The sequence below is a fragment of the Nomascus leucogenys genome, chromosome 17 (assembly GCF_006542625.1).
Source record: "Nomascus leucogenys isolate Asia chromosome 17, Asia_NLE_v1, whole genome shotgun sequence".
Classification (NCBI taxonomy): domain Eukaryota; kingdom Metazoa; phylum Chordata; class Mammalia; order Primates; family Hylobatidae; genus Nomascus; species Nomascus leucogenys.
In genome coordinates, this window is record NC_044397.1 from 75038319 (window position 1) to 75051455 (window position 13137).

At 45.4% G+C, this 13137-nt stretch overlaps 1 protein-coding gene across 1 annotated transcript in view; it reads right to left on the minus strand.

Annotated features, from left to right (window-relative positions):
- Window positions 1-13137, minus strand: part of MTURN (maturin, neural progenitor differentiation regulator homolog) — a 28043-nt gene that overhangs the window by 9746 nt on the left and 5160 nt on the right. Inside the window, exon 2 of the mRNA XM_030795971.1 lies at window positions 6744-6866. Within this exon, the coding sequence (XP_030651831.1) occupies window positions 6744-6866 (123 nt within the window). The remainder of the gene's footprint in view (window positions 1-6743; window positions 6867-13137) is intronic.

Consider the following 13137-nt stretch of genomic DNA (forward strand, 5'->3'; position numbering starts at 1 on the left):
GCTGACTGGGAAAATAGTTTATGCTCACTCTGGACAAAAGAATTGGCATTTCCAGGGTCTCACTGTCCACAAAGCTTCCTGTGAGCTATCGGTGATCACATAAGCACTGCTGGGGCCCATCTATCCAAACAGTTTGCACCCGAAGGGCAGAGCTGCCAACTCTGGAGAATTCAGTTCCTCAGACCCAAGAGAGTATCTGCTATCTGTAGGGCCAACTCCAGGTCTTTTGGATAATAGTGTAAACTATGCGAGGCCATACTGAGCTCGCAGCGTTAGCAGCTACTGTCTCTGGAGGGGGCACTCAGCACAGTGGGCGAGAAGGTCTTCACAAAGGAAGAAGAGGCGGTGTCTGTACCCTGGAGAGCACAGCCAATCAACCACGGCTTTTGTGCATCGAGCAAGTGCCCTGTGGCTTCAGAGATCCTTGTATGCACCTTCCAGGGACTTCCCCTTAGGCGGTCTCTCTTCTCCTTCACTATGTGTAGGTGTGGATAATGTGCTCAGCAATCTACCTCAAATGCAGATGCTGATTCAACAGGTCTCAAGTGGGACCCGATTCTGCATCTCTAACACACTCCCAGGTGATGGGAATACTGTTAGTCCAAGAGCCAAGGGTGGTAGGACTCTAAAGCATTTGGGAAATGTGGCACCATTTATCTTCATCATCATGATGCTGGCAGTACGGAGAAACCCCTGGTGGGGTCCTGGTCTGTCAGTCAGTCTTCTTGACCCTAAGGAAAAAAGGGTGGCAAGATGGATGTAGCACAATGGGCAGGAGGAGGCACTCTCTTACCTTTTGAGGCCATCATACTTTCTAAAAAAGAGAATGATTTGAATGTTCATAACATGAGTGAGAAAAAAAAAGAGGAAAAAAGAAAAAAAAAGACAAACTGTCAATATTCAATGTTTATTATGAAACCCACATGTGTGCATAATCTTTTCTCATCAGACTTTCCCTGACCCACCCAGGCAGCTTCTCACAGGTGGATTCTTTCTCTTTTCCAGGCTCTTGACCAGACTCCATGAGTAGAGGCAAGAATTGGACTTTTTCTGGGACACAGGATTTTCCTGTGGGATTTAACCCACAGCTCTCCAGCCACTTGTGGCAAACTGAAAGTATCAATCTTGCTCATGCCAGTGAACCAGAATTAGGGGGATTTTTCTGGCAGAAATGTCTCTCCTTCTTGAGAGAAGAAACACAGAGTCACACAGCAAGCCCAGGAGAGGACTCGGGCCAATTGAGTGAGAATCTACAAGGACCACAGGACCCAACTCCAGGCTGGGCCGTGGAAGCAACAACAACCAAACAGCACACAAAACTGCAAGAGCAATAGGGGACTCAGGACGCTAATGTCCACAGCATTGGTAAGGAGAAGAAGAACACACTCCAGGAAGCAATAGTTCCTTGTTAAGCCGTAACACTTTGAGAGAATTCGAAAGGGCAAAGATAAAGTCTAGTTTCACTGCTAAATTGGAAATAGTAGGCTATTTCTTCTCTTGTAAACTGTTTTCTACCCAGCAGTAAGTCTGTCAGTTGACACTAAATATAAAACATGAAAAGACGGTGAGGAAAACTGAACGGCATGATTACCATTATTTAGGTCCATAACCATTGTTTCATTCTCCAGCTCAGTATGACCAGCAACTGTCAATGGAGGGTCACTTAAGAAAAATGCAAGGCTCTGACGATTATCCAACTCACACTTACCAAAGTGATTGATGGGGGTTTCTGAAACCACTACAAGTAGCAGTACCTGCTCGTGGGTGCCAACAACAGCCTGCCTGGCATTGTCATTTGCATACATGTGCCATTTGGATACGACATGCCAGTAGCAAGAAAAAATAGGTAAAAATCATACCTCTCCGAGCAATCAACATTAGCAAGTAGGAGGTCACTGGAGTGGGGTAGAATGTGGGTCACTAGAGGGAAGATGGCCAGCTGCATCCACAGTCATTTACCCCTCCAATAAACATTTCCTAATACCTCTTAGGAGCCAGAAACTGAGACTAAATTTAGCAGAGTGTCTGGGTTTTCACAATCCTTTGGGTTCTCAGTCTGATTTCAAAGTTCCCCATGAATCCATAAGACAGCTAAATCAGTATTGCCCCCATTTTAAAGCTGGGGACACTGAGGCCAAGTGTACCTGTTAGAGGCCACACGGCATGGGAGCAAGACAGTGCAGAGCTGATCCACCTTCTACCACATGGAGCCATTTCTAAGGAAATGGAGCTGAGGCAGCCAAGATGGACCCTTCCTGGACTTCCTCCTGGGCCAGCCCTGCCCCTGCTCTGAGCACATCTAGGTCCTGCTATTCTTCAGTCCCACCTCCTCATGAAGCCACTGCCTGGCTTTGTCCCTCAGTGAGCCTGTTCGCACTGATACTCCTAGCCCTCGAATACACTGGAAGCCACAGAGTCTCATTAAAAAATATATTTTCTGACAATGTGATCATAGAAAATTTAGAAAATGTGGAAAAGAAGAAAATAAAAAATCATCCATAACCCTGAGCGCTTTGGCCACGTGTCCCTCTGGGAGGACAGGAGCATCCACTGGTCCTCCTTGGAGTCCTAGCCTCTAACACAGTGAGTCATGCGGATCAGGTGCTCAGTGAATGCTTATAATTTTACCAAAACCAATGTTGATAAACTTTTGACTTACCCTTCTAACGCCTTTTCATGTTGAAATCACTTAGCAAATTGTTTTCTCTCTCCATCAATAATCTAAGGTTCCCCCAAACGGTAACCTGCTCCCTTCTCCACAGTATTTTGTCTAGTATCCTCGTCCCATCCACATCATACTAACATTGACTTAGTGCCTACCGTGGATAACACACTGTACTGAGTACCCAACAAAAACTCCATTAATCTTCACTGCAACCCTAAGGGAACTATCATCATTAATTTTCTAATTTTACAAATGAACTGAGAAACAGAGAGGTTAAGTAACTTGTCTAAGGTCACACAGCCTGCAAGTGGTAGAACTGAGACTTAAATCCGAGTAGCCTGACAACGGAGCTTGGGTTCTTCATGACTGTAGTACCTGTTCCCTCATAATTGGGTTAAGACAATTAACCCGACTGTCAATTAATGACAAGCAACCCCCTGCAGAACATGCTCACAGAAATAGCTCTCCCAAGAACCAGTAGAGTGCAGTAGGCAGAGCAGGGGACTGCTCTAAGATGAAGGCAAAAACACTCCTCCTGGGGCTGGCCCACGATAAACAAAAAAGCAGCTGCATGGATTGATCAGATGGATTGATCAGATTCCCATGTATTTTCAGGGAAATGATGTGCTGGTTTTACCCACTTGATAACCTGTAGCATTTGGGTAAGCGTTTCTTCAACAGATGCGTTCAACTGTGATGACAGCAATAAAACCCTTACCTATGTCTTATTTTTAACAAACCTCCCTTATATAAAACAAACAGATAAATGGTGCCATTGGGAAGCAGTGCTCTATTTGGTTGAGGTGGAGAGTGTCAAAGTTTTTCCAGGGATCTCTGTGGTCCTTTATTCGGGTTTGTGACGCTCCCTCTCATCCAGTCTGGGGCGCATCCTGACTGGGAGAAACTTGAGGCCTTCAGCATTTCATCTTTACCAGCCCGGGAAGGTGCCTCCCACCAGCCTTGCCCTCAGGGGCAAACAGGCCCTACCAGAGGGTGGCCCAGCCCATAAACCTCCTCACCAAAGGGCATGCTGTGCCAGATCAAGGCCTCCTCACCTGGGGAGCCACATCCCTGCCCACAAGGTAAAGCTCCACTTCAGAAAGGAAACCTGGAAGCCCAGCAACAGCAAACCAAAGCTGTGGGCCTACGAGACACATCTCAGCGCCACGTGAAAGAACATCCTCAACCAATCCGACTGCTTTCAGCTACGCATCCGGAGTTCTTTTGGACTGCATTTGTTTCCTCATTTACATGTGGCTAGACTGGTTGCCAAAATACAACCAGAGCCTCGGTAAAGAAAAACAGCACAGTGACTCCCGGCTGGAGCTCCCCTTCCCAGGTGAGCCAGTTCTGCAGGGAGGGGGGGCTGCCTGCCACCACAGACAACACCCACAAAGACCAGCTGGCGGCAGGTCAGTGAGTGAGCCCCTGTGAGGAAACCTGCTGCAAAGCGAACCTCATTTCCTAACAGGTATTCTTCTGGTTAAAATTTAGAGGAATCCATTTCTTTTTAATTTTGCCTAATGTGATCTGCCTTCTTCGATGTCTAACAGGCATTTAAAACACTGACATGTCCAAAACTGAGCTCTGACATCATCAACCCCAAACTCCCCACCACCCACCCCTGCAGCCTTCCCCATCTCAGTAAATGACGAGGCCATTCCCTTCACTGCTTGGGCAAGAAACTCAGGAGTCATCCTTCTCTCCCTTTTTCCCACGTCCCACTTCCGATCCACCAGCAAGTCCAGCTGGTTCTACTCTCAAGGTATCTCCAGAAGCCACCTCCTCACCCAGCCTCTGCCGTGACCGTCGCAGTCCAGGCCACCACTATCTCTCACCTGGATGACAGCGATGGCCTCCTCAATGGCCTCTCTGTCCCTCCCCTTACACAGCCTATTCTCAATACAGTCATCTGAGGGAGACTTTCAAGATGTGAAGTCAGGTCACATCCCTCTTCTGCCTAACCCCTTGGGGGGCTCCCCATCACTCCAGAGTAAGAGCCCATGTCCTTCTGCGACTCCTGGAATTCCTCCAGCTCACCTCTCTCTACTTCCTTCAGCCACACTGGCCACTCCTGCTCCCCAGACACAGGTGTTGTCCAACCCCGAGGCCTTCATACCTGCTGCTCTCTCTACTGAAAATGCTATTCCCCTAGATCTTCTCATGGCCCACTCTGTACTCCAAGTTTTTCCTCAAATGTTACCCTCTCAGCAAAGCCTTCCCTGGTTCCCTACTCAAAAATTCCAGGACCCCTGACACTTTCTACCCCGTTCCTCGATTTCTTTCCTTTCTCTTTGGCACTTAATTACTAGCATCATTTCATGACATTACGTGTGTCCCTGTCTATCCTGTCTCCCCCCACTGGAGCACAGGCTCTGAGAGATCTAAGCTTCTCATGCTTTAGTTCCAGCCAGGAACAATGCAGTACACAGTGCCATGTGCCCAATACATATTTATTGAATGAATGAATGTGGGACAGACTGGTACTTTTAAGTCAAGTATCTATTTTGAATGTGCCAAACTGGCTTAGAAAATTAACAAACAAAAAAGGGATTTCAGTGGTTTTTGTCACTCTATTTGATTTCTATCATTTGCTTAAGCAAATCAGAGTGACAAAAGCCACTGAAATCTCATTTCTTATAATGGTGCACAAAGTGACTGGGTCCAATTCTTTCACTGAGAATGACTAAAAAAAGCTGAATTAAATATGAAAAATATCTTCTTAAATATAAAGTATTAACCAGGAGAGGTAAGCCAAACATAAAAAGCTGCTTTTGTCCTGAGGGCATTTGCTGACCTGGAAGCAGCAGCTAGAAACTTCACTGCTTTCTCAGGCTACTCTAACAGCTAGAGTCTTCCAAAGGAGCAGACTATACACCATCCCCACTTGAAGCTGGGTCCCCAGAGGCCCACATCCTCAGAATGAAGAGGCGCCACAGGAGGCCAGACCCTCACCCCCGGGAGCCATCAGAGAACCACAAGCCTTCAACTGTGCTAAGGTGTCTCAGACTAATAGGCCCCAAGTCCTGACGGAAGCAAACAGAAATCCTCTCGGGAGTAAGGTACTGTCATCTCAGGCCTCACTTTATTCCTACATGTAAACTTTCAAATACAATAACTAGCACACAAAGATAATCCCACACACACAGAAACAAGATACCAGGTTTGAGAACCAGCAGAAACAAAAGAAGACCAAACAGACTTACAAAATGAAATATCATCGGACACAGTCTACTACGCAACCAAGCTTACTATGTTCAAAGAAACAGAAGACAGGCTTGAAAAACGCAGCAGAGAAGGAGACAACATTAAAACAGATTTGAAAAATAAAATAGAAATTCTAGCAAATACCATTGAACATGTGCAGTATTTACAGTGGGCAGGGAATCGAACTTAGGGGAAACACTGAGACACTGGTGATGGGACTTTATCTTCCAATGAAGATAAAGGGAAGTAGGTAATCTTCAAAATAGAAGTGAGCATTCATTTTAAAGGTTTATCAGCTAGAATGAAAACAGACTATCAGCTAGCCACAGAAATACACATTCCTAAATCCCAAAAGGGGAAAACAAAGCAACAGTAGCTCATTAACAGAGACTTTTTAAAAATAGAAAAGAATAGAGCCAGTATCCAGTTTCATTTTTTTCCATACCCACAAACGTGGAGGTATTAATATAACCTGTATACAGCTTCCCAGCAATCCCCAAATATACGCCTCACTATTATAAAAGAACCTCCATCGGGCTTGCAAGTGCCATGGTTCTAAGTCTCCTGGAGGAGAACAGGAATACTCAGTTGTCTCATAAAGGATCTGTTTGCTTCCCCCCCATCAGGGATTCTCAACTCAAGTGATGCTAGAAATAACCATCATCCCTGCAGCAAACAGCTGTGTCACATCCCGTCCCCCTCCTCCCACCCTCGGCCTCCCTATACTGGCTGCTATCTCTAAGCCACAGGACAGACAAGAGAAAAACAATTAGTCATCCCAGGTTTTGCCCACCTTCCCCACCGCCCCTGTTATTCTAAACACAGTCACCATAGAAAACAAGCTGTGGTGAGAAGCCAAGCAGGCACCTACAGGTCTGAAAGACTTGAAGACTTTTTCCAGGACTTCGTGGAGCGTCTTCTTGCCGCAGGAGGAGATGTAATCCTGTGCTAGCTGCAAGAAAGGCAGGCAGTCCTCGCTCTCACTCCACACGTGCTGCGTGCCCACGGGCGACGAAGGAGAAAACAAAGACACACAGTCACTACACTCAGTGTGAAGTTCAGAAAAGCCAAGCAGATTTTCTTAATAACATCAATTTGAGGAAGGCCTCCATTCTACAGTAAAGTTCATACATGCGTTCTTGATTTGTTTGTGTTGAAAGGGATGAAAAAATGTCTAATCTATAGAAGCCCCCAAGTTTTTGGTCCATACCTCACCTGCTCTGTTCGTCATCAGATCTGCTCCTACACAGTAAAGAGGGCAGTGGGTGGCCATTCCTCACCAATGATTTCCACTGTTCACCTTGTGCAGGCTAAGGGCGGTTTTCAGACATGGGGAAGGAGAAACCAGAGCCTTTGCCTTCAAAATCCTTAACTTTGCTTTCAGCTATGGCTGAAAGATTAATTAAGCATAGTTTGTAAGCATTAACTGGGAACAAGACATTCTTTACCCAGATCCACCTGTGAGTGGGCGTGGTGGTAAATTTACTTCCAAATGCAAATAACTTGAGAGAACCCACCAAGTCACCACTATGTCGCAGGAAAACAAAGGCTTTCTGAAAACTTCCCTTCCCTAAAATGCTTTAAGAGGACATCATACCGAAGCATCATTTCACAATCTAACACATACTAAAAGGAGATTGGTTTTAGGCTTTTTGTTTCTTTTTCTTTCTTTTTTTTTTTTTTTTTTTTTAAGACAGGGTTTTGCTCTGTTGCCCAGGCTGAGTGCAGTGGCATGATCTTAACTTACTGCAACCTCTGCCTCCCAGACTCATGTGACCCTCCCACCTTGGCCTCCCAAGTAGGTGGAACTACAGGTGCGCACCACCACACCCGACTATTCTTTGTATTTTTGGTAGAGACGGGGTTTCGCCATGTTGCCCAGGCTGGTCTCAATCCACCTGCCTCAGCCTCTCAAATTGCTGGGATTACAGGCGTGAGCCACCATGCCCAGTCTAGGTTTTATTTTCTCTGAAGACTGGGTAAGGCTTTTTTCCATGTGAGGATACCCATTTTAGCACATCTTTAAGACTAGGCAAGCCTTTCCCATAAATGTTCAAAGATCTGGAACAAGGCCAAGAAACAGGTTTGAGCATTCTTAATGCAGAAGACCCTGCCCTGCATATCTAAGTAAGTCAGGGACACGGGGCTTCCAGGGTAACATCAGAGTATCTGTCAGGTACCAAGAATCACTCTTTAGTGGGGACGGATCCAGGATGGCTAAACACTGGTAAAAAAAAGTATTGAGGTCTGGGAGAAAGAAAGACATCTGGCAGATAAGAACAAGATGCAGGGGCTAGATAGCAGGATATGAGGCTTATGTGGAGACACGGACCATGCCAAGCACACACTTGCCCAATATCCTTATCACTCAATAAACACATTTCCTCTCCTTTCTTCTCATTGCAGGGTTTCTGAGAACTAGACCTATAGACTTAAAATACTGCTCAGATCCAAATGAGAATAACTAGGTGCCAATGTACCATCTTTATACCCCAATTATCTGTGTTTCATAGTTGTAAAGGTCCATTTCCAACACACGTTGCTCTCATGCCAGCAGACTTCTCCAGAGGCTTCCCCAACCCAATAAAGACAACGTCTGGGCTCTCTAGCTTTAGCGAACGGCTCAAATGCTCTTCCCTACTAATTAGAGACCCTTAAAGCTGTCAAACCACCACAATGTCATTTATGTAATAGTCTCTTCCATTGTACAAAAGTGTAATAGTACAAGGTACTTGAATATCCATTATGCCACTTGATTCTTAATCAGTGGAGATTCTGCAAGAACAACAAAAGTTCTATTTAATAAGTTCTGCTCAGCATCCATTTTCATACTCAAATGTGTAAAAGTTCCAGCTTATTTCAAATTATTATCCAAGTTAAAGAGGGGATTAACATCTAGCACCACATTTCAAAAACTTGAAGCCTGTCCTCTGTAGACTTGTGAAGATGACAGAAAGAGTTAAAAGCTGAGTAAGTACCTGGCACAGTGCCTGGCTGGCATGCAGTGAATATTCAGTAAATGGTGGACATAAGTACCTTCTTTCCCCCTTTGCATCTGCAGGAGGATGGGGGAGACAGAGGGGAAGAGGTGGGCTTACCATCTGCCACAAGGCTATGGTCACACAATGAGTAAATCAGACACTCAATGTGACTCACTGAGAGCACTGCCTGAGGCAACTCAGGTTGAGGTTAATTCAGAAGCAGGTGCACCTATGAAAAGCTTGTAAACCTACTTTGTTAAAAAGTAAGTACATCTGGGCTTTAAATTACAAAGTAAACTTAGAAAAGTATATCACTCAAACAATAACAGAATCATAAATTGCAGTGTAGCCACCACTGCTTGGTAATCAGACAGTATATTTAGCTAAGTGTTTCTAAGGCATTTCTAACCTCATGAAGAGATTGTTCACGCCACAATTTCCATTACTCTCCTTTTAGAGCAATTTAGGACTATATGTTGAAGGAAGACTTAATACCCACAAAAGGGCCTTCTGTCTAAACTTCCTTCATTTGGCTATCTCCACCTGTATTACCAGTTCTGTTAGGTTTTGGGGTTTAAAAAATGTTGTAACTGAATCCTTGTCCACATGATAGAGTGGCATGGGGTTTGGACTCAGATCCGGGTGTACACGGTCACTTAAAAGACATCATTTACTAAATGCTAGTTGTCTCATATCCATTGTATCTCATAACAAGGAAGTGTTCCATTTAAATTCCTTCCTTTCAAAATGAATCAAGGCAGCCGGCAAGGTATCATGGGATACAAGACAAAATGAACTAAAAAAATAAGTCTGTCATTGGAAAAAAAAAAAAAAAAAAGAAAAAGGGAGGGAAATAAGATCCAAGAGTGAGACCAGGACAAACAGAGCAAGGTATGAGGGCCTGGCTACTTGCTACAGATGGGACACAGATTTGCCAGCAAAGCTTTCTAAGTAGCCCATGCAAAGAAAGAGGCACTATCAATCTCACGAGGTAGTGTCCACAGATAAAACAGACGTGCTCTTCAGGAAAATTAACAGGCAGGGGGTTGGAGGCAGAGCAGTTATTCTCTTAGGAAGATACAGGGGCCCATTCCAAAACCAAGGGGAGCAGAGAGACCATCTATGGGCAGGGCTGGTGCTCCTGAAAACAGGATCTAGTCTTGTACAAAGACAAATGGACAACTGAAGGCCCGGAGTCCTGTGCCACTGGGCGTGGCCACAGTAACTTCAACTTGGAAAATATTTTAAGCATGTGTAACCAAATACTCATTTTGACCAGGAAAAAAACTATAGCAGGAATCAGAGAACCTCTAGCTCTGAACAATGCAACGCCCTGGCAAACATGAATCTGGGTACGGAAAGTATTGACTCTCCAATAAGGCGGTAGTGAGAGCGTCGGCAGCCTGCAGGCCTCCCTTGGACAAAAGGAGAAATGCCTGGAAAGGCTTCAGGGAGTAGGGGGAAGCGGTTCTCAAGCTTCAGTGTGGATCAGAGTTGGGTGCTGGGGGGGCAGAGTTTAAATTGCAAAGTTAACTGAGAAAAGTGTATCACTCAAACACAGTAACAGAATTGCAATGTATCCACCTCTGCTTGGTAATCAGTTTATTTAGCTAATGAACTAGTCAGTGAGCTGAGAATGTGTATTTCCAACAAATTCCCAGGTGATGCTCATGTGGCTGGTTCTGGGACCACACTTTGAGAACCATGGGCACAGCAGAACTTTGGCTAACTACATATTTGAAGGCGGTTGGGGGTGGTGTGACATTTAAATATCTTTCCGGGAGAACTACAGCAACTGCCATTACTGACTACAGCCAACTCCAAATCTCAGGCTGGCCTGAGCTGCAGTGAAGTGGCTGTCATCGAACCTGGCCTGAGTGGTCTACTCTTTCCTACAGAAAATCCGATAAGCACTTTGATTTGAGTACAGGCCATCTGTGACCCTTCTTCCTGTGAAGTTAGGCCAGAGTTTATCATAAAAGCTCGCCCAGCTTAAGACAATATAACTATGTCACCTGCAAATAGGAAAATGAGCACCTTCCTGTTTTGTACAATGTAGATCGGAATATCCAGTTTATCAAAAAGTGGTCTCCAGTCATTAAGGTAGTTCAATCCTACAGACATTTTTGGGAGAGCACAATGTGTGCGCCCCTACTATTCTAAATCCTGGTGGGTATGCAGCTGGACTTCCTGGTGCTTAAGCAGGGTGGGGGTGGCAGGGGAGGTAAGAACACACTCCTGTGTCTCCTCCCTCTGGGGCCCTTGCTCTGAGACGCACTCTTACTGTAGTACTGAAGTGGGGGTTTTCTGCCACTCGGTACCAAGGGAGTCCATTTTGAATTGGTTATGTCTTAATTCAAAATGGATCCCTGGCCAGGCCTGGTGGCTCACACCTGTAATTCCAACATTGTGGGAGGCCAAGGCGGAAGGGCTGCTTGAGGCCAGGAGTTCAAGACCACCTGGTCAACAGAGCAAGACTCCAGTCTCCACAAAAAATAAGAAAAATAGCTGGGTGTGGTGGTGCACATCTGTAGTCCTGGCTACTTGCCAGGATGAAGCAGCAGGATGCTTCAGCCCAGGAGTTCGAGGTTACGGTGAGCTCTGATCACACCACTGTACTCCAGCGTGGGCAAGAGTGAGACCCTGTCTCCAAAATAAAATACCAAAACAAAACCCTGATTCTTGTCCTGGAAACAGATGGCAGAAAAAGATAAAAGCCACAATCCACCACATGCCTCCCAACATATTTCTTTTTTCTTTTTTTTTTTTTTTTGAGACAGAGTCTTGCTCTGTCGCCCAGGCTGGAATGCAGTGGTGCCATCTCAGCTCACTGCAACCTCTGCCTCCTGGGATCAAGTGATTCTCCTGACTTAGCCTCCCGAGTAGCTGGGATTACAGGCGCCCACCACCACGCCCAGCTAATTTTTGTATTTTTAGTAGAGACGGGGTTTCACCAGTCTCAAACTGGTGACCTCAGTTGGCCAGGGTGGTCTCAAACTCCTGACCTCAGGTGATCCGCCCGCCTCAGCCTCCCAAAGTGCTGGGATTACAGGTGAGCCACTGCACGTGGTGGGAAGAGCACAGCTGGCCATACCTAGGACTAGCCCGATCTGTGTGTCAGCCACTGACCCATTTTACCAGTGAGGAAACTGAGGCTCAGAGAGGTTAAGTAACTTGCCTGTGGTCACACAGGGAATAAGGGCAGAGCCAGAATGTCGATGGAGGAGTGTACACCCTTTCAACTACACTCTGTGCACAACGTTTAACCTGAGCCTCAGTGTGTTCATTTGTAAGTCACAGAAAATAATTACATTTACAGGGGGAATCTAAAGATTTCAGGGGACAACATGAAGAATGACTCTCAGTTAGCAGGGGCCCAATAAGCACTTATGCCCGTCTACTTGAGCTTGTATTAACATAACTACTCTACTCATGACTACCACTCAAATAATATACAAAGGACCTATCATTTTCCCAGAAATAACCTCTCTATATGATCATGCACAGCCATTGTGGAATGCCTTATGTCTACTGAGTACATCACATGCACAGCTCTTCATTTCATCCTCACACTAATCATGTATACAATACAGGCATGACTGTCCCTAGCTGACAGAGGACGAAACAGGGTAGAGTTTAAATCAGACAAGAAAGTACTTTCTCTCCACTATACCAGCACATAAGCATGACTCAATCTCATTTAAATAAGTTCTATTTTCTTTATCCAAATAAGAAGGCTGTTATTTGATCACATAGTGAATAATAAAGACATGTTCAGACCACAAATGGGGATATATATATATATACACATATATACACACACACACACACATCTCTATAAACACATGTAAAATTAAATCACAGTCTTGCCATAAATAAAGCCTTTTTCTTTAATAATATCATGATCACTACCTTTGTTTTCGTGCTGAGGAGGGATTAAACTATACAAAATTTTAGAGTCCAACATCTCTTTGATTGGGCTGACAGGAAAGGCTGGGCAATCTGGGAAATGAATCCCTCCCCCTCTCCCGCAATCATCAGGATCCAGGCCCCCAGATGGTCTGGGCAGTGCTCTTTGTTCAGAGACCTCATTTCTCGTGGCCTAGGACAAGGAAGGAACGCAGCTGGTGCTCCATGCCTAGGAGTGCCCCTCTGTTTATCTGGCATCCAAGTGGCTGCTGACACCCCATTCCAAGCCTTCCAAGCCTACCAAGCCCCGAAGGACCTTCCAAGTCGGCAGGAAGGACTCCTTGGACCCCTCTGACCAGGACCAGCAGCCCTCCC